This window comes from Fusarium flagelliforme (assembly GCF_020744385.1).
Source record: "Fusarium flagelliforme strain FIESC 12 MPI-CAGE-AA-0113 chromosome Unknown B0J16scaffold_3, whole genome shotgun sequence".
NCBI classification, from domain to species: Eukaryota; Fungi; Ascomycota; class Sordariomycetes; order Hypocreales; family Nectriaceae; genus Fusarium; species Fusarium flagelliforme.
The window spans coordinates 5,266,258-5,283,911 of NW_025763505.1; the positions used below are offsets into that span (position 1 = coordinate 5,266,258).

Genomic DNA, 17,654 nt, shown 5'->3' on the forward strand with positions numbered 1-17,654 from the left:
CTTATAATCCATCTTGTGGCCATGGGGGATAGACTTTTCACAGCCCATCTTATTTTCTCAGTGGTAGAAGATCGTGACTGGAGAGATGCCTTTGCCCAACGCAAGAGACAGACTTGGGCGCCTCGGATTGGTGGAGTGATATGATCGTGGAGTTTTATGGATGACAGAGAATTCTACTTGGTCTGATGTGTTGAAACTTGAAACTCTTTCCAAATACATGCGTGGCAAGCCAATAACAAGATCTTTATAGTTAAACTCTATCGCCAAATTCTTGCGGAATAACAGCAAACAAAGATAAGGGCACGTTGGGTTGAGCTTCCAACATCAGACGAACCTCTGACTTACAGCCTAGAACCATGTCCTCTCCTCTTCTCCCTCTCTTTATCCCTCAACAATCGACGGAGAATCTTTCCACTGGGACTCTTCGGTATGACATCCAAAAACTCAACACCTCCTCTCAGCTGTTTGTACGAAGCTTTGTGGTCCGCCACATGCTTTGCGATGTCACGTGCAAGTTCCTCATCAGTCAAAGATTCAGCTGAAGAGCTCTTAACCACAAATGCTTTGGGTACTTCTCCTGAACGTTCGTCGGGGATTTGGATGACGGCACAGTCGAAGACATGTGTATGCGTCAATATGTGTGCTTCGAGCTCAGCTGGTGCAACTTGATGACCCTGCAATTGTTAGCTAGGTGCTTTGGGTGGATGGAGTACTTACTTTGACTTTGATGAGTTCTTTGATTCTATCGACGATAACGACGTGTTCATTTCCCGAAGGGGCCAGTGTCACTATAGCCTCGTCCCCTGTTCGGATCCATCTTCCATCATGTTGATGCACAAATGTTTCAGCTGTTGCCTTTTCGTTATTCAAATACCCCAACACAACAGAGGGTGCTTGCACGAGCAGCTCTCCAGGTTGATCATATTGAGTAATTTCTTTACCCTCTGCGTCGATGATTTTGGCTTTTGTTCCTGGGAAAAGAGATCCAGAGCTTTTGGTAAAGACATCATCTTCGCTTGAAGAACAGACTACTGTTGCTGTTTCCGTCATACCATAGGCTTGTGCAATCGTCCAGTCTGGGTACAAGCTCTTCATATCTCGAATAGTCTCTTCACCTAAAGGTGCAGCACCACAGTAAACAAACTTGACGCTGCTAAGATCGTATTTTGCGCAGATGTCCTTGAAACGAAGGACTTGGATAATGATAGGAGGTACCTGATATACAGCATCAGTAAAGAATCATCATATGAGGTACCGTTGGCTCTTACTACTAGGAGCTGTCTGATCTTGAAGTCCTGAACAGATTGGAGAAAGTCTCGAAATTCAAATTTTGGCAGGATGATAACCTGGTCACCTCGCCAAGTCATCGTGTGCGCGGCAATAACAAGACCATATATATGCGATAATGGCAGGAATCCCGTTACAGCCTGAGTCGTAACGCCACGTTTTGTCCGAGCGGTTGATTCATAAGTAACGTGTTGCAAAACATTAGAGATGACGTTGTAATGGGATATCATAACAGCTTTCTAGACGATGTCAGCCAGATCCCAAATAATAACCAATATCCTTACCGGCAAACCTGATGTTCCACTTGAAAAGCATAAAAAGGCTGTCTGACGAGCACCCTGACCTTGAACCCACTGCAGCTGTTCGACTTCAGCAAGCTGAGAACCCTCGTTGATAAGATCCTCTAGTGAAGCGTATGGAAACTTTGAAACGGGGTCGGCACGGGGAATATCAAAGAGAAAAATGCTTTCTTCTGGTATTCCAACGTTCTTGCATGCTTTGAGAGCAACTTCGAGAAGGGGCGTACAAGTAAACATAGCTTTTGCGCCGGATGCTTTGAGCTGGTATGTTAGTTCCTCAACGGAATAGGCTGCGTTGGCGGGAGTGACGATTCCTGAGAGACGATGGACACCGTAAATAGCCGTGATGTAGTCAATCTGAATTCAAATATTAGCCTGGGTACTCATACTAATACAATTCCTTACCGTATTCAAAGAAAAGATGGCGAGAACCTTGTCCCAAGGTGTTCCCTCGTTAGGTTGCCATTGCATCCGTTTGGCCAATGCCCTGGCCACGCATTCAGACCGCTCAAACAACTGAGGTGTCGAGTATGTGCGTTTAGTTATGCCACAGGTAAAAGGATGTCTGCTTTTCGCGATGGGATAGCGCCCATATGTCTCATTTCTCATGAACTCGGCTATGGAGATTGAGTCTGGGGGGTCTTTTTGTGTCAGCAGGGAAGGGTCGTGAAGGGGGAAATCTTACCTATTGGGAGCTTGGGCACCCAAGCGGGAGTTGTGAAGACCATCTTGGTGATAAATGCCTGGTTGGTAAAAAAGACGATGTATGATGGAGAGAAGGTTGGTGTTTGTCAACTCGTTACGCTGATCCTATGTACTTGAAGCTACATAAGACTAGTACCAGATGAGAAAGCCGACGGCCTCCCCGCATTCCGAGAAGTGGGTCGCCTACCTGCCGGTCTATGAACAGTTAACCGAAAATTTACATAACATGGTCGGTCAATCAATCTGAGATCAACATCATCAATTTCGCCTTGATTTGCAATTTACATCAAACTGGAGTGGTGGCAAAATCAAGAATGTAAGACATCCACCGAGTGGCTTTTACAGCCAGTGACTTTTCTTTAGTGCCCCTGCAAAATGGTACTTTGCTGACGGCAGCCAGATTGACCTGGGCGTCAGGGTGTCAGAAGAATTAGTCGCCGATGGCACAGGAGACGAAATAATTTGGTTATCTTATCCAAGCTCAGGCTAGCAATTAGGCTACTTTATTCCTGTACAATAAGCTTTAAAGGACAATTCTTCTGACATTCACCTGCTGAACTAACACTGGTGAAAATGTCTAAGACTATCAATTATCCGCCCCGACGCGTACCTCCTTTATTCTGAACGCGTCCAATTCTCCTTCAAGAACAGCTCTTTTCCTATAACACCCATCGAATCGCCCTTTACAATGTACGAAGAGTTTCAAAAGATCAAAAAGCTCGAATCGCCAGAGGACTGGATGATTTGGCGCGATGACATCGAACGCAAGTGTACATTAGCTGGCTGGGCATCTCTCTTCGACAGGCACAAAACTGAATCTGACAATACGGATAGGTCTCTAGAGAGTCCATATTTGAATGATGACGAATATCCGACCAAAGGATCCTGGAGACGGCGGCAAATCAAAGCCTGCGATCGTATCCGCTATTGTCTGGGTGACTCCGCATTACGATTAGTCAAAGGCAAAGAGACCGTCAGCGAAATCATGGAAACTCTCGAAAAGCAATATTCCTATCGCTACCTTAGTCCCTCAGACAAGACGATGGCCCTAATAAAACTCATGAATGACTTCAACAGCCTTTTCCTCGCGGATTGCAACAACAACGTTTCGGAATTCACGTGCAGACTTCTCGACATCGATGATGATATGAAGCTGCTAGACGAATCTTGTACCCTACCGGAGCGCTTTTTGATAAACAAGCTTCTCGATAATCTTGGACCAGACTTTGAAATATTTACTACTGCTTTTCTTTCGAGATGCAACTACTTCCCGGAGAAGGATGAGAACGGGGTCATTACTAAGAAGGCGATTACTTTCAGCGAGGCTGAGCAACAAGCACTTCGTGCTGAGAGAATTATCAAGTCTATGAAAAAGGACCCGTGTGAGCATTGTGGACGGAAGGGGCATTCGGTGGAGAGTTGTTGGGAGCTACATCCTCATAAAAGGATGCTGAAGAGACGACGCAACTGATATCCTGTGGGGTATTTCTCGAGGGATATATGGTTAATCGATGGGTTTGAAAGCCTCACTGGAAACAGGCTACTGTTGGAGCATAATTTGATACCTGAGTTGTATAGCAGGCTTGATAATGTGTACCCAGAAGAGGCAAAGGTAGCACCTGGTATGAAGACTGGATGAAAGGTGGGACTCCATTGGACGGAGGTATCATTTCTCTCTTTGAGCATTGATGAGAAGCTGCTGAGATCCTGGCTACAAAAGGGCAATGTCCGTTCTGTTTTTATACCCGAGTAATTTACCGGGCGCTAAGCAGACTATTGGCAGACTATCGACGCCACTAATTTTATTCTGTGACATCCACAGCAGAAATCTACGACAAGTAGATAAATCATGTTGTGTAAAGAAATTCCTTTATCAAAGGATTTCTAGAATTAAAGTCTGTTTATGCTATACGTTACAGTGAGTGTTGTACTCAAGTTATGTTTCAATCGAAGCCCATTAAGCACTTCAGTTCAGCATACAAATCGGGTTATGGTGGGTCCGACAGGTTCTAGAAGCTGAGCCGAGAGTTCAAATTTCTGTTTTGCCAGGGGTAGACTCAGCTCCGTGGAGCTCTACTTGCTACTTATAAAGCTTGTGCTGGTTCCGTGATTGTCTCCATCGTCCATTCATTTTCTTCAGTCATTCGTTTAAACATGTCTTCTTGGAAGTCATTCGTCGCTCTTTCAGTCTTGGGTCTGCTTGGCACAGGAGCCAACTCGAGTCCTTGTAAGCCCAGTACTTCTGGCACAGTTACATCTTCCATCTTCATTGCAGGCAGCACTCAAGAGGGTGTCTCCACAGCCCAGACTGAGACTTCCATCATTCCTTTGACTACTACTGTTGTCACTTCTCAAGACAGTGCATCAACAACTCTGTTCGTCGAGGAGTTTACTACCACCGCTGAACCACCGACTACCACCTCTATCTGCCAGATCTCAAATCCCACCAACTACATCCGAAACCCCAGCTTCGAAGATCCAACTCCTTCCGACGAAGACCACGTAGCTTCATGGACTCCCTGGAATGCCTATTTCAAGCACAAATCCGATGGCTGGCCAGCCCGAACTGGTGACTACATGGCGTAAGTCCTTCTCCCCTTCGCAAGTAATCCCTATGCTAACAACTTCCAGCACCGTTGATCTCTCAAGCCCCCTCTTTGACTACGCCGGCGAGATCTCACAACAAGTCACTGGCTTGACCGTCGGATCTTGGTACCGCATCTCTGTCTACTGGACGGCGACTTATGTGGAAAACCCGACTTGGAACAAGAGATGCATGATTCATGTTTCTGCGGGAAATTCACAGGCGTCTTACCAGGACAGCTACGTACCGTACACAGCACCTGGCCAGTTTTCCCAGAAGAGTTTTGAGTTCAAGGCCCAGAGCTCGGAGACAAATGTTAAGTTCTATGTCGGCTGTGACTATGCTTCTTTTAACGTTGATCACTTTATCTTGGATGATTTCGAGATGGTTGAGGTTTGCCCCCCTGCTAGAGAGGACTAAGAAATACTTATACTGCTTATAAAATCTAAGAGCTATATGTCAACTGAGTGGAGGTTCCTTTTGTGAGCAAAGTGCAATGTAAACCTATGAGGGTTATGAGAACTTTCTTTCCCAGATCGACTAGAACTGCCAAGAATGAATTCTGTAGAATGTAGGAGAAATATTGCAGTATTGATAACAAATGCAGAAAGAAAGGTCAAACACTCGCCGGCGTCAGCATCCGCAGCGCCCCTGCAAAACGGTACTTTGCTGACGCCAGCCAGATTGACCTGACGCCAGCCAATCACCCATTTTGGAAACAATGGATGTAGATCTTTCTACGCCACTTGCACAAAGTTGCCAACGAGAGGAATTATAAGAAACCACGGCTGTCTCTTGAGAAATCATGTTAATCGAGAGATTAGATTCAAATACAATTCTGAGAATTATCACTTATCATCATGGTCAAGCACGCCTCCAAAACCTCCGTTCATCAACTCGCAAAAGAGTATGCCTCCATCATCAAAGGCAAAACCATCCTCACAACAGGCGCAAGTCCCGGTGGTCTCGGTGCACTATTCATCGAAGCCATCGCTGTTGCCGAACCTGCACTATGTATCCTCGCTGGTCGTAGCGTTGACAAGCTTCAACAAACGGCAAGCAACCTGTCATCAAAGCATCCCAGCCTCAGGACCAAGATCTTGGCTCTTGACTTGAGCTCACTCTCTTCCGTTCGTGCTGCGGCAGACGAAGTGAAAAGCTGGTCTGATGTCCCTAAGATCGATGTGTTGGTCAACAACGCGGGAATTATGGCGACGGATTTTAAACTCACTGATGATGGATTTGAAAATCAATTCGCTTCTAATCACTTAGGTCACTTCCTATTCACAAATCTCATCATTGATAAGATTCTCGCTTCGGAAGAGCCTCGTGTTGTTAGTGTGTCTAGCAATGGTCACCGACTAGGACCAATTCGATGGGGCGACCCAAACTTCAGCGTACGTTCTCAAACCCTGTCCCCAAATCACGAGTACTGACTCGCAGTAGAATGGAGATCTGTACAACAAGTGGAGTGCATACGGCCAGTCGAAAACTGCCAATATGTTATTCGTCATCTCTCTAGCTGAGAAGCTTGGAAGTCGAGGATTGCAGGCTTACAGTTTACATCCCGGTGCCATTCTCGATACATCGTTAGCGAACCATCTGGGAAACCTGGACAGTCTTGGTATGTTACTTTGCTCCCACATTGATATTTGCTAACCGTTTTAGTCGAGGCTGATCGAGCTATGGGTGATCCATGGGGTTGGGTCGATTGGTCTACTGTTCCCGTTACACCCGAGGTTGGCGCCGCCACTCACGTTTATGCTGCATTTGATCCTGATCTTAAAGGTTAGTTGAGCCATCTGCGCTTGAAATGTATATACTGATCTGAAATTAGAGCACAATGGGGCTTACTTGTTGGATTGTCGTTTGGCGGATCCTTTCACTGACACGGTCCGACCTTGGGCTACCAGTTCAACGGAGGCGGAGCTACTTTGGAGATTGAGTGAGAAGATGACTGGGCAGAGTTTTTCATTTAGAGGAGTTTCTGACTGCACCTGAGATTTCTAATGGACTATGGTAGTGTTGATAGGATGGAAGTTAAATTTACCAGCCTCTGATATGTCACAATCTTCCCTCAATAGATATTCATTCCCTCTCACACGTGGTAGTTGGTACGAAAGCGCTTGATCTAAAAAAAAAAGCTGGTTGTTTTAAGATTGCTTACGTAAATCGATGAGTAAACCAAAATGACAATAATTTAAAGACCAAATCCTGTTAGAACACATGTGGTCAAGACCAACTACTTCGTTCTAGCGTTCTTGTGTAACCATCAGCTTACCTTGCCTTGCTTGCTACCCTATTTCCATCAACCAAAATGGAAGAATGCAGGGACTCTTCTCGTGTTTAAGTCGGGCCGAAAGGACGCTAACTGTTCTGGATATGGGGGCCAAGAACAATTGCGGGGATGAACAGGGATCAGGGCAACTGTCATTTCATTTCTTTTAACTCGTACCTTTCTTCAATTTTACCAAAGTCATCTCATCTCGACTTTGCCGATTCAAACTTCACAGCATGGATTCAAATACAGCAAAAGCTACTTCCTCACAACTTCCCAGAAATGAACCCGCGGCAGAGGAACCCACAACATGTCGCGAATGTCGACGGCGTAAAGTCAAATGCGATGGTGTCATGCCCGTTTGCACCATCTGTCGAAAGTACAGACGACACTGTTTATACGACAAACATAGCAGAACGAGGTTGACGAGAAGGTATAGCCTTACCTGTAGCGCCAGGCTTGGACTAGTCACTGACATGAAATAGACAACTCACCCTCCTGGAGGAACGTCTTGAAAAAGCTGAAACTGTCCTTCGACGACATTACACTGATAGTCAGATTGCTGAAATGCTAGAGGGATCGAAAGAAGGATTGATAACGCAAAGCAAAGCACCGGAAACTACGCCGCAAATGGCAGAGCCAACACCGGCGCCTACACTAGCTCAAACGCCAGGACTAGTCAGCTTGCCTGCCACGACTCCAGGAACCGACAATCTCATGCAACTACCAACTCCCACAGCAGACCCCGGTCTCTACTTAGCAGGCCAAGCCAACATAGCCAACCTAACTGCGGATCCTTTTCTTTTGGCACCTATTGGCGAGTTGGAAGCAAGTGCTGGGTTATGGGCTGGCTCGCAGGATGTTCCTTTTGAAATTGCTCCAGCGACGGCCGATGATTTTGAATGGAATGAGCAGGAAACGTCATGGGGAACGTACGATCCTGCCAGCTGGTCGATAACAAACCACGTTGATGGAAACCCATCGCAAGCTATCATGGACGGTATGGCTTCTTTGACTATTGGGGATCAGAAGAGAGGTTACTATGGAGCTGCTTCCGGATCTGCTCTTTTGCGACAAATTCTATCTGCTCGTCCAGATGGTCAAGAGGTGGACGCCGATGTTGCACTCCACGAGATCGAGTCTCTATTTCAACAGCACTCAGATCACTCGCAATGGTTCCGCTCACAAGCCATGCTAACTCGAGTCGCCGTCGAAAATCTCATCGATGCCTTCTTCGTTTTCTACCACCCAACATTCCCTATCGTTCACGAACCAACCTTCCGAGCCCAGTATGCTGGCACGTTACCCTGCGCCAACAAAGGCCACTGGAACACACTCGCAAACATCCTCGCAGCCTTAGGATCCTTTGCGAGCAGTAACGTGGCAGATGCAACAGATCTGCCCATCTTTCAAGCAGCGCAGAAGAGCTTGTTTTCAAATTATCTCGAGGTTGGAAATCTTACGCTTGTGCAGGCTTTTAGTCTTTCGTCGAATTACATGCAGAAGAGGAACAAGCCGAATACGGGTTTCAACTATGGCGGTCTTGCGATAAGATTGGCTATTGGATTGGGTCTTCACAAGGATTTGGAGGGTAATAGTTTGTCGCCTTTGCAGAGTGAGACTCGCCGCAGGATATGGTGGTGTTTGTGTGTGCTTGATGTGGGAGCTACTATTACATACGGAAGGCCATTGAACTGGCCCCAGGCTGGCGTCGAGACAGCCTTCCCTCAAAACATTCATGAAAAGGTCAGTAAATCACTGCGCAAGAAGCTCATCACTGACATTCCCAGGATCTTACCCACGACTCAACACATTGTCCACCAGAAGTCGAAGGCATAACAATGTACACCTACATCCGCGTCCAATCAGCCTACCATCTCAGCACAATGACAGTCTACAACCGTCTCATAACCAGTCCCTTCCCATCAGCCACAGAACTCATCACTCTAGACGACGTTTGCATCGGTTCTTGGCTCGCTCAAGTACCATACTACTACCGCACCGTTCCACCGCCGGACTCTGAGTATGCTCTTGGCATGGGTATCTCGGAATGGCGCTATAGAAATCTGCGCATTGTCATGTATCGTCCATTCTTGGTCAGATGGGCAAGGTCGTCGGCACAGAATACGCAGCAGAATTTAACGAGTAGTGAAAATCTGGCGGTTTTTAGATGTCTTGATGCTGCGAAAGAGTCTGTTACGCATATTCAGGGCTACTGGACTTCTCGCTCGCATTCAAGACTGGCTTCCTTCTATATCCTGTAAGTTCGCGTTCATGAACCCTGTATACAGAAACAGCTGACAAAAAAGGTACTTCCTATTCCATGCAACCTTAATTCCCGTCCACTGCCTCCGCCAAAATCCCCACCACGCTCTCGCCCCCGACTGGCGCTCACAAATCCAAGCTTCACTGTCCGTCATGGGAGGCATGACTGAGTTGAACCCCAACAGCTCCAAATGTCGCGACATCACGCTGAAGCTCTGCTGGCCACACCTCGATGGAGATGGAACACAGACGTATTCCGAAAACCCATCGTTTATGCCGAATGTGGCAGAGACTGAAGCTGCGTCGATTATCAGTGGTTACAACACCTGGTGCGAATCGATGACCAATGCTGGAATATCAGTGCCGACGTATGAATGGGCGGATGAGAATGATTCAGCGTTGGGTTTCTTTTGATAAGACTTTTGATACATGGTTTCTTGCCATATTTTGAGCTCCTTACAACTAAATATTATCCTCGAGGCGGTGACATTGCAAAAAACGCCATCTAGCTTCCAACATAAAAAGTCCTTCGTGCAAGAGAAACGCCTTGGTTGCTTGTATACAGTAGGTTCGTCGGCTTGAGTGCCGTGACTAGCTCGCTCTGCAATATCTCTCCAATAGATTCGGAAACGGGTTGCTTGGTGCGTCGGATCAAGCGCCCTTTGAGTGATGAGCAGACAGGAGGAGAGTAGAGTCTTCGATAAATATTCGCAAAAGCGTACTGAACAGAGCAACACGATTGAGTAAAAAGAAGAAGAGTGAAAGTGGAAGATTGTCTTGAGGCACGTCAATTGAAGCAGGAGGTGGGTAGCGAGCCGAGTTCCTGTCTTAGCTCAACTCTAGCTGCAGTTGCTTGTCGCTGGCGCCTGCCGTCGCGCACCATAGCACATGAAAAGGGAATGATCAGGCCATTGCCCAAAAGGTCCAACTTGATGCTTCCATCAACATCAATCTTTGGACCCTGTCGATCTTTGCACATGATCAAATCACCCTGGAATGTCTGCAGTTATGGATCTCTCAATCCCTACCCAATCCGGTCCAACATTCCAGGCCACTCGAAGCCAAACACACCCGGTTTCGGCAATTTGGCTCGATGCAACATCATATCTTGCCTACTCCTGCAAACTGATGGCAATAATGTAGGGAATTTTGTAATTGAGGCGCTTTTTTCATGTGCCGAATCGACGTCAGAGGGAATGCCAGGCATAGATAAGTCGTTGACTTTGTGCTTGAGATCATTTCAATATTTCCACATTTAATTGATCTCTCTCGAATTACCTACCGACCATCTTGTTTCCAGCACTAATTCATCATTTTCTAATATCTCAATCAACAATGAAGGTCGTTATCGCAGGATCAACCGGTTTCGTCGGCCAAGAAGTCGTCCGCCAAGCTCTCCTCCATCCTCTGATCACCAAAGTCGTCACCCTCTCCCGTCGCGACCACGACCTCCCACAAGATCTACGAACCCCCGATATCGAGGAAAAATTCACGTCCGTCAGTTGTTCCGACTTTAAAAGTTATCCTCAATACGTCAAGGATGAAATCTCTGGAGCAGACGCCTGCATATGGTAAACCTGCCGATTGATGTGCTTGATGACGGCTGACCCAGAGCAGGCTTATTGGTGTCACTCCCGCCAAATTGAAGCAGTATACCTGGGATCAAGTCCGCATGATTTGCTATGAGTATGCACTTTATGCGGCTGATACCTTTGCCAAGTTACCACGCGAAGGGAAACCTGAGCCTTTGAGGTTTATATACGTGAGCGGTTCAAACGCTGAGCGCGATCCCGCAAAGAAACCTTGGATCCTGGGAGACTACTGTTTACTTCGTGTATGTTACCCATCCAATCCAACGAGCATATCTAACAATATTTCAGGGCCAAGTGGAGAAGCAAATCCTTGAGCGTGCGCATTTGTCGGACGGAAGAATGCAGGTCCTCGTCACCAAATCTGGGATGATCACGGACCCAGACATGGGCATTGTAAAGCAAGCGTTCCGATTCTTCTCGCACATGATTGTCAGCGTCCCGAGTATCGGACGAGCTGAGATGACTGCTGCGCTTTTGAACCAGGCAGTAAATGGATTGAACAAAGATACCCTGTCAAATGCGGACATGGCGGAGATTGGAAAGAAGGAGTTGGTCAAGCTGGGATAACTGTCAATTTTGAGATACCAATACACGGATTGTTCATTGTTTTATCAACGTGATGATGTCGCACAGAAGTCGTTGATCTGCAATAGCTTGTTTATCCCAACAGCAACCCAATTGGTTATCATGCATGTGAAGTGGCGCGCCAACTCTAATTCGGAAATAACGACAAATAAGGAGCGTCATTCAGTAACAATATCCCGTTCCAGAACACAAAGCGGAGAGAAAGCTCCCGTGGGTGATACAAGTAGCGTGCACTGTATCAATATGACGATGGTAGTACGCGACGTACTGACATCATCCACTAAAGTCTTGGCTATATCGGGCCAATTCCCCAACAATGCTTGTTTTTATCGTTCTCGTACTATCTTATCATGATTTATTTATCAACATGGAATTTGTTACTGATGAGAAGAGGCAGATAGCTGTTAACCTGGAGCAAAATGCCGACGGGGCCCCAACACTTCACACTCACGTTCACCCATGTCTACAAGCGGATAGAGAACATAATGTCGAATCGTTGGAAGTTACAGACGCTGGATGGGATGCGGATCGGATTCGACCAAAAGACTATGCTGTCGATGGTGTGAGGAACGAGGATGCTTGGCTTCTTGTGAGAAGATTCAACAAGGTCAGTTCTCCCAAATCGCATTCAAAACGAGAAGCTAAACAACGAAAGCGAGTGTTTCATCTTAAACATGTCCCGAATCATTCTGAGGATGAGTTGGATCTCAATGTTGCAGAAGATGAGCAATTCTCTCCGAATAAGTTGAGAGCACAGCTTGAAAGGCTCTACATGGGAGCTGTAAGTCTGAAGATCTTTGAGATGTAGAGTAGTTCTGACGATTGTAGATACTTGGATTCATCATATCCAGGCAACATCTCTCACGTCTTCAATCATGGCGTGAACCAAGACGCACAGCAGCATTCTGCATCGTAAGTCACTAACTCCTGAAAAGGATCTAACTAACAACCAAGACCTATTTCACAGCGTGGTATCTCAACTTCCTCATGCCAACATTCCTCGCAACTCTCCTAGCAATGCTTCTCTCCCCAAGAATCAGAGATACCTTATTCCCACCCTGTCCACCATCTCTAGTACACTACCAAGGCGGCCACTTAATCAAGCCCGCAGCCGGCATCTTAGGAACAACAGACTCAGCAACAGGTGCACCAGAGAATCTCAAAGGCGAAACTCTTGAACGGGAAGCGAGTAACTTTGCAACGGGTATTGTAGCACTGTCTATCAATACCTTCGTCGATAAAGATCCTCAACATGATGAATCGCAACGAGGAGGCGGCAAAACTGCGAATTTACCGGATCCGAGATCTATTGCTACGAAAATCGTTACTGCAAAGGATAAAGCGGCTGGTGTTGATAACCCGTCGTGGGATAAGACGAAGTCGCCTATGCAGGAGCTCATGTGGAGTCAGATGAGACCACTTATGCATTGGATATGTCGATTTTGCGATATTTGGGAGAGAAGTGCAAAGTATGTGTTTCACGCTTATTTGATGAGTACCAAAGCTGACGTCGCAGTTTGATTGATCCTACTGCCCCGTTCCCGAGACGAGTGGCTCAGTATCGGATTATCAGGACTATTCTTCCAGTTCTGATACTATCAATATTTATATCGCCTTATGTGGTTTACAGAGTTAGCACATTGTTTTTTGGAATTGCTTTCTTTGGAAGTATTTCCCTGAGAACATCATATAACTGGTACAAATCCATGATGACAAAGTATGACACCGCATCCTTTCTTTTGACGTCACTGACCTTCTCAGGATCACATTCAGAGGAATTCCAACAGATTCCCAACTCACAATAACCCTCCTCCGCCAAGCGGAACGAAATAAAACACCACTCATACCACCGCCCGCTCCTAAAGCCCCCCCACCTGAAGAACAGCATCTCATGGATGATAATATAATCAGTTCATTAAGCAACGACTCCCCTCTAGGCGCAACCCCCGCCGAAATCAACGCCGCGGTTCAAAAAGACCCTGCCCTCATCCAAAACACAGGAGGCGATGATCACGAATCCAGCAAGTCAGGAACCGGCGGCAAAAGACGTGGGAAACTACTCAGTGTGGTTAAACCAATCGCTCATGCAGCTGCAAAGACTCTTATAAGCGTTGATAAAGTTCGTGCAAAAACGGGATCAGAATCAGCTAAGAATCGCGTCGGAGCTACTTCTCCGCGTGAAGAACCGCCTGTTGCGGGACCAGTGGAATTTACGTGTCGCTATCGTGGCGAAAGGGGGTTTGTCTACTTGACTACTGATTCAGTATCACCTGCTTTATGCTTCTGCAGAAAGACACCGGCAACTCCCGGAGATGAAAATAGTCCAGTCCAACCAGATTGGATCATCCCCGTTTCTGAAATCGTTACGTTGAATAAGTATTCTGGATACGGAGCCAAGGCAAAGTTAGCTGCGGGATGGGCTTTGGAGGAAGATATTCGTGATGGGTTGGAGGTTTTTGATGCGATGGGTAGGGAGTGGCTTCTTACGGCTTTGAGTAGAAGGGATGAGCTGTTTAATAGGCTTTGTGCTGTTGGAGACCAGAGGTGGGAGATTTGGTGATGGATATAGATAAGAGGCACGTAAATCATTTTTGATTTTGTTTTGACTTTTGCTGGGCCTCAGGGGCCCAGAGTATCAGAAGGATTGGCCCTTAAAAGCATAAGAGATGAAATAATTTGATCACTTTATGCAAGTCTACTTTGTTATAGTAGCCTAAGCCTTAGAGGATAATTCTTCTATTACCCACCTGCCGGGGTCCTGGATAAGTGAAGCTGACCGTCGAGTTAGAGCATATTTCAAAATACTTAAAAGTTGGAAGCCCGAGACCGGTATGCCTGTTCATGAGCTACCCTTCTCCAGAATCGAGATCTGTGACGTCCACAATGTCTTTCCAGCAACACGATGAGGATCATAAACTCAAAATTCAGCTGGTACTGTCAACCAATTAACGTCCGGTATGGTGTAGTGGCTAACATTTCGCGCTCTCATAACTTGAGAGATCAGTACCGCGGAGCCCAGGGTTCGATTCCCTGTACCGGAGTTTCTTTTTGCCTTCTTTATGTATATGTAGTGACAAATTGTTGTCGAGACCTGTAAGTGGTAAGGTACATCCCCAGCGAGAGGTTTAGTACGCTGACATGTGATCGATCCTAGCTATTGTCGCATGTGTTATGTGTTCTTTGTTAAAGAGTGAGGAAACCAGTTCTCTGTTAAGGTACGTGGACAAGTAGAAAAGGAGCAGGTTTTCCAGATGAGAGATGTTACGCCCATTTATATTACAAACAGACGACGAGGGGTATCCTATAGTCATGGTGCGTCAAAGGGTTTTTTTATCTTGGAGAATATCAATTACCTGATCGTTAGATGAGCAAATTCGATGCCAGGAAGTACACTGTAAAAAGAAATTCAATGTTTCTCATAGTACATATATACTCTTGCTAGGAAGGATCCAAGGAAGTATGAGTCCGGTCGGTTACTGTACAAGATAACCCTTACACAATGCCGCTATATCTTTCTCATACGGAAATCTGCCCTCATGATAAGGATCCTGATTGAATCTCTGTTTACTTCTCGGCCTTTCCCATAAGACAGCACGGATGCATGGTAACCTTGAAAACTACTTCTAAGTCGGACCAACCCCGCCTCGACAATGCTCTTGATACCTATTCTCAATGTGCAGTACTAAGGGGTAGGTACAAATGTGCCCAATGTAGAGTTGAGCTGTCAGTTGTGAGGTTAAGAGATAGGTCAAAGGTTTACCATGATCGGCTACCAGCTAAGCCAGTATGAAGCAGAGATACCAAAATGGTATGACCTAGAATTGGTCCTAAACAGGCACCTGAATTTGCTTCCCTTTGCATCAATACCCCCCTTTATCTCTCCAAGAGCATAATTGAGCTTGTGCAACTCGCCGTCTATCAAAATGACCGAAGCAAAAACAACCTTTCCTTCCCGTACAGCAGATAGGCAAGCGCCACTTACAAACCGGCTGTTCAACCCTGGTGATAGTATATTATTAAGGGTTCTGTGTTAGTAAACTAAGATTACGATCCCCGTAGACGTTGATCAAAGTTTATCAGTATGGTTTTTCTGGTTTCTACCAATGAGGGCCTATGGCCCCTTAAAGATGTAAAGTAATTATTACCGGCTATTTATGTTTCAGAATACTAACAGCTACCACGATTCGGTGACACGAATAGCCCGTGAGGCACACCTGTTGTATCCTATGACCTAAGCAACCGGTCCAACAGCTAGTTCCACCAGACTTGAAAAATACCAAGAAGCTCGAGGTAGGAATGGCTTGCGTGTACCCCACGAGCTATTCGATTGTCACCGAAATTCTGACAAACCATGCCTACCTCAAGTGGTATAGACAAAACCTGGAGCTGGAAAAAAAGAAAAGAAGTATAAAGGAAGTCCTGGGTAGGAGTCATTCCCACCCCAGGTATTGATTGGGCAATGCGGCGAGGCCTTGCTCACAGACAAGTCATAAGACGCTATGATGGTGGAGTTCGTGTCCTGACCATAGCAATCTCTTCCAAGCATATCAGCCCAAACAATAAAGATCATGTGGCAAAAGTCCAAAGCTTCGTCAGTCATACGCATGACCTGCAAAGCGTCCCAAACGCGGAAGACTATCCACTCCACACAGGAGCTTCTCATCCTTCCCAATGATCGAAACCGAGAACTATCCATCATTTTGTTTTCTGTTTATTTGGCCTTCCCTTTTTTCGCCTGCCACACTTGTGAATGTGAGCTTTGTGGGCACACTTGTCGTATTCGGCATGCCCGCAGATACACTGGAAGCTACTGCCGTTGCATGTATATTTCTCCAAATGCTTATAGTGCTTATCCTTGCGACTAGAGTAGCCACAACAGCAACGATACACCGTACCAAAATGGGTATTCGTTAGGTGCCGTTTGAAGGATCTTTCGTCACGCTGGGTCTTACAGGTGCCTCTTCCGCAGTGAAATGGTTTCGAGATATTGTGGTACGAGACTAAGTGACTGCTACATGATGTTAAGATCGATTCACAAAGCAATTATAGAGCTTTACATACAAGAAATACTCAACATGGCCAAACAGTTCTCCACACAGGTCGCAGCTAGTTTGGGGTCCTGATGGAAGGCTTGAAAAGTGCGACGGGGAAGCAATTGGCTCGGGCGAGGTAACTGCTATAGAGCTCGAAAAGGGAGTGCTATAGCATGGGGACATGGTGCATCTTGGCGGACAAGAAGATTGAGATGAGGAAATAGAATGATGGGTAGTTGTCGGTTCTCGAGAACCGGGAAGTTTGCATAGTCTCGCTTGCGTATCGTCGGGTCTGATAGATTGACAGTACTCAGCCGCTAGTGATGTGCCATGAACAGATAGTGCGTCATAACAGGTTGCACGTTGACTGATATCAGAATGGTCTGTCTGAAAAATATATTCCAGATCATTGCACCTTTCAGCAGAGCACTGAGTCATATCCTCCCCAACGACATACAAGGGTGTAGGGTCGTGATCCCAATACCCCGTGTCGAGCCACCATAACAGGTCAGCGATGCCGCTTGTCAATGGTTCTTGGTAATGATCATCTTGACTTTGCTGGATAACAGAAGCGCCGAGGTTGAACTCGGCGCTGCCTGCTGGTAAAGGTAAAGCTTAGCAATAGGGATTTCAAGAGAATACGTAGATAATGTATGGTATGATATATCGCTGTTGTAGATCGTGGTATGAACCCAAGTCTTGAGGCAAGTTCTTGGATGAAAGAATGAACGAATGCTTTTAAACAGGAAAGGCCACTTTTTGAAGTTCAGAATACCCTGGTAAAAACTGACGCCGTAGCAACTTATCGAGCTTACTGCAGCGTAAGAACTAGGTTGAATGAGGTTGAAACCACATTAGTAAAGACGCTCTTTCAAGTGCTATTCCCCACAACATACAGAGGGCCTAATTTCTCATTTGTCGCCAAGGTGGAGTTATCTATCGATTTGTAGTTAATCCCGGTAAGAGTTGGCAGTTGTTTACCCTCGCTCAAAACAATTTGAAGGGGCCATTTCTTTAATTGGATGG

General features: G+C 46.2%; 8 protein-coding genes and 1 non-coding gene across 9 annotated transcripts; 7 read left to right on the forward strand and 2 right to left on the reverse strand.

Annotated features, from left to right (window-relative positions):
* Window positions 1-124: 124 nt before the first annotated feature.
* On the reverse strand, window positions 125-2,355 carry B0J16DRAFT_285773 (uncharacterized protein). Its single transcript, XM_046124060.1, has 6 exons — window positions 2,272-2,355; window positions 1,992-2,227; window positions 1,572-1,943; window positions 1,269-1,526; window positions 718-1,215; window positions 125-674 (listed from the first exon to the last, which is right to left on the reverse strand). The coding sequence occupies exons 1-6, from the start codon at window positions 2,312-2,314 to the stop codon at window positions 342-344; spliced, it is 1,740 nt and encodes a 579-aa protein (XP_045985561.1). The 5' UTR covers window positions 2,315-2,355; the 3' UTR covers window positions 125-341.
* Window positions 2,356-2,849: 494 nt separating this feature from the next.
* Window positions 2,850-4,083, forward strand: B0J16DRAFT_339999 (uncharacterized protein). Its single transcript, XM_046127617.1, has 2 exons — window positions 2,850-3,055; window positions 3,126-4,083. The coding sequence occupies exon 2, from the start codon at window positions 3,277-3,279 to the stop codon at window positions 3,760-3,762; it is 486 nt and encodes a 161-aa protein (XP_045985562.1). The 5' UTR covers window positions 2,850-3,055; window positions 3,126-3,276; the 3' UTR covers window positions 3,763-4,083.
* A 330-nt stretch (window positions 4,084-4,413) lies between these two features.
* On the forward strand, window positions 4,414-5,719 carry B0J16DRAFT_340001 (uncharacterized protein). Its single transcript, XM_046127618.1, has 2 exons — window positions 4,414-4,873; window positions 4,923-5,719. Exons 1-2 carry the CDS (start codon window positions 4,446-4,448, stop codon window positions 5,293-5,295), a joined length of 801 nt encoding a protein of 266 aa, XP_045985563.1. The 5' UTR covers window positions 4,414-4,445; the 3' UTR covers window positions 5,296-5,719.
* On the forward strand, window positions 5,488-6,876 carry B0J16DRAFT_397602 (uncharacterized protein; the record flags this gene model as incomplete). Its single annotated transcript, XM_046132328.1, has 4 exons — window positions 5,488-6,272; window positions 6,322-6,499; window positions 6,544-6,663; window positions 6,713-6,876. The coding sequence occupies exons 1-4, from the start codon at window positions 5,736-5,738 to the stop codon at window positions 6,874-6,876; spliced, it is 999 nt and encodes a 332-aa protein (XP_045985564.1). The 5' UTR covers window positions 5,488-5,735.
* A 454-nt stretch (window positions 6,877-7,330) lies between these two features.
* Window positions 7,331-9,930, forward strand: B0J16DRAFT_303514 (fungal-specific transcription factor domain-containing protein). Its single transcript, XM_046124676.1, has 4 exons — window positions 7,331-7,586; window positions 7,639-8,899; window positions 8,944-9,413; window positions 9,463-9,930. Exons 1-4 carry the CDS (start codon window positions 7,390-7,392, stop codon window positions 9,830-9,832), a joined length of 2,298 nt encoding a protein of 765 aa, XP_045985565.1. The 5' UTR covers window positions 7,331-7,389; the 3' UTR covers window positions 9,833-9,930.
* Window positions 9,931-10,753: 823 nt separating this feature from the next.
* On the forward strand, window positions 10,754-11,603 carry B0J16DRAFT_397616 (uncharacterized protein; the record flags this gene model as incomplete). Its single annotated transcript, XM_046132329.1, has 3 exons — window positions 10,754-10,989; window positions 11,036-11,252; window positions 11,299-11,603. The coding sequence occupies 3 exons, from the start codon at window positions 10,754-10,756 to the stop codon at window positions 11,575-11,577; spliced, it is 732 nt and encodes a 243-aa protein (XP_045985566.1). The 3' UTR covers window positions 11,578-11,603.
* A 359-nt stretch (window positions 11,604-11,962) lies between these two features.
* Window positions 11,963-14,155, forward strand: B0J16DRAFT_383520 (uncharacterized protein; the record flags this gene model as incomplete). The annotated part of the gene is made up of 5 exons (XM_046131344.1): window positions 11,963-12,202; window positions 12,251-12,376; window positions 12,424-12,507; window positions 12,550-13,064; window positions 13,357-14,155. 5 exons carry the CDS (start codon window positions 11,963-11,965, stop codon window positions 14,153-14,155), a joined length of 1,764 nt encoding a protein of 587 aa, XP_045985567.1.
* A 391-nt stretch (window positions 14,156-14,546) lies between these two features.
* Window positions 14,547-14,636, forward strand: B0J16DRAFT_t112. The gene has a single exon. It is a non-coding gene; the product is annotated as a tRNA-Glu (tRNA).
* Window positions 14,637-15,717: 1,081 nt separating this feature from the next.
* Window positions 15,718-17,398, reverse strand: B0J16DRAFT_340004 (uncharacterized protein). Its single transcript, XM_046127619.1, has 2 exons — window positions 16,657-17,398; window positions 15,718-16,606 (listed from the first exon to the last, which is right to left on the reverse strand). The coding sequence occupies exons 1-2, from the start codon at window positions 17,064-17,066 to the stop codon at window positions 16,291-16,293; spliced, it is 726 nt and encodes a 241-aa protein (XP_045985568.1). The 5' UTR covers window positions 17,067-17,398; the 3' UTR covers window positions 15,718-16,290.
* Window positions 17,399-17,654: the final 256 nt, after the last annotated feature.

Coding starts and splice junctions, on each gene's coding strand:
- B0J16DRAFT_303514 (XM_046124676.1), top strand. CDS start 7,390: ATGGATTCAAATACAGCAAAAGCTACTTCCTCACAACTTCCCAGAAAT. Junction 8,900..8,943: donor CTCAAAACATTCATGAAAAG/GTCAGTAAATCA, acceptor TGACATTCCCAG/GATCTTACCCACGACTCAAC. Junction 9,414..9,462: donor CTGGCTTCCTTCTATATCCT/GTAAGTTCGCGT, acceptor CTGACAAAAAAG/GTACTTCCTATTCCATGCAA.
- B0J16DRAFT_340001 (XM_046127618.1), top strand. CDS start 4,446: ATGTCTTCTTGGAAGTCATTCGTCGCTCTTTCAGTCTTGGGTCTGCTT. Junction 4,874..4,922: donor CGAACTGGTGACTACATGGC/GTAAGTCCTTCT, acceptor AACAACTTCCAG/CACCGTTGATCTCTCAAGCC.
- B0J16DRAFT_340004 (XM_046127619.1), bottom strand. CDS start 17,066: ATGACTCAGTGCTCTGCTGAAAGGTGCAATGATCTGGAATATATTTTT. Junction 16,607..16,656: donor GGCCATGTTGAGTATTTCTT/GTATGTAAAGCT, acceptor AACATCATGTAG/CAGTCACTTAGTCTCGTACC.
- B0J16DRAFT_339999 (XM_046127617.1), top strand. CDS start 3,277: ATGGAAACTCTCGAAAAGCAATATTCCTATCGCTACCTTAGTCCCTCA.
- B0J16DRAFT_285773 (XM_046124060.1), bottom strand. CDS start 2,314: ATGGTCTTCACAACTCCCGCTTGGGTGCCCAAGCTCCCAATAG. Junction 1,527..1,571: donor GTGGAACATCAGGTTTGCCG/GTAAGGATATTG, acceptor GACATCGTCTAG/AAAGCTGTTATGATATCCCA. Junction 1,216..1,268: donor AGATCAGACAGCTCCTAGTA/GTAAGAGCCAAC, acceptor GCTGTATATCAG/GTACCTCCTATCATTATCCA.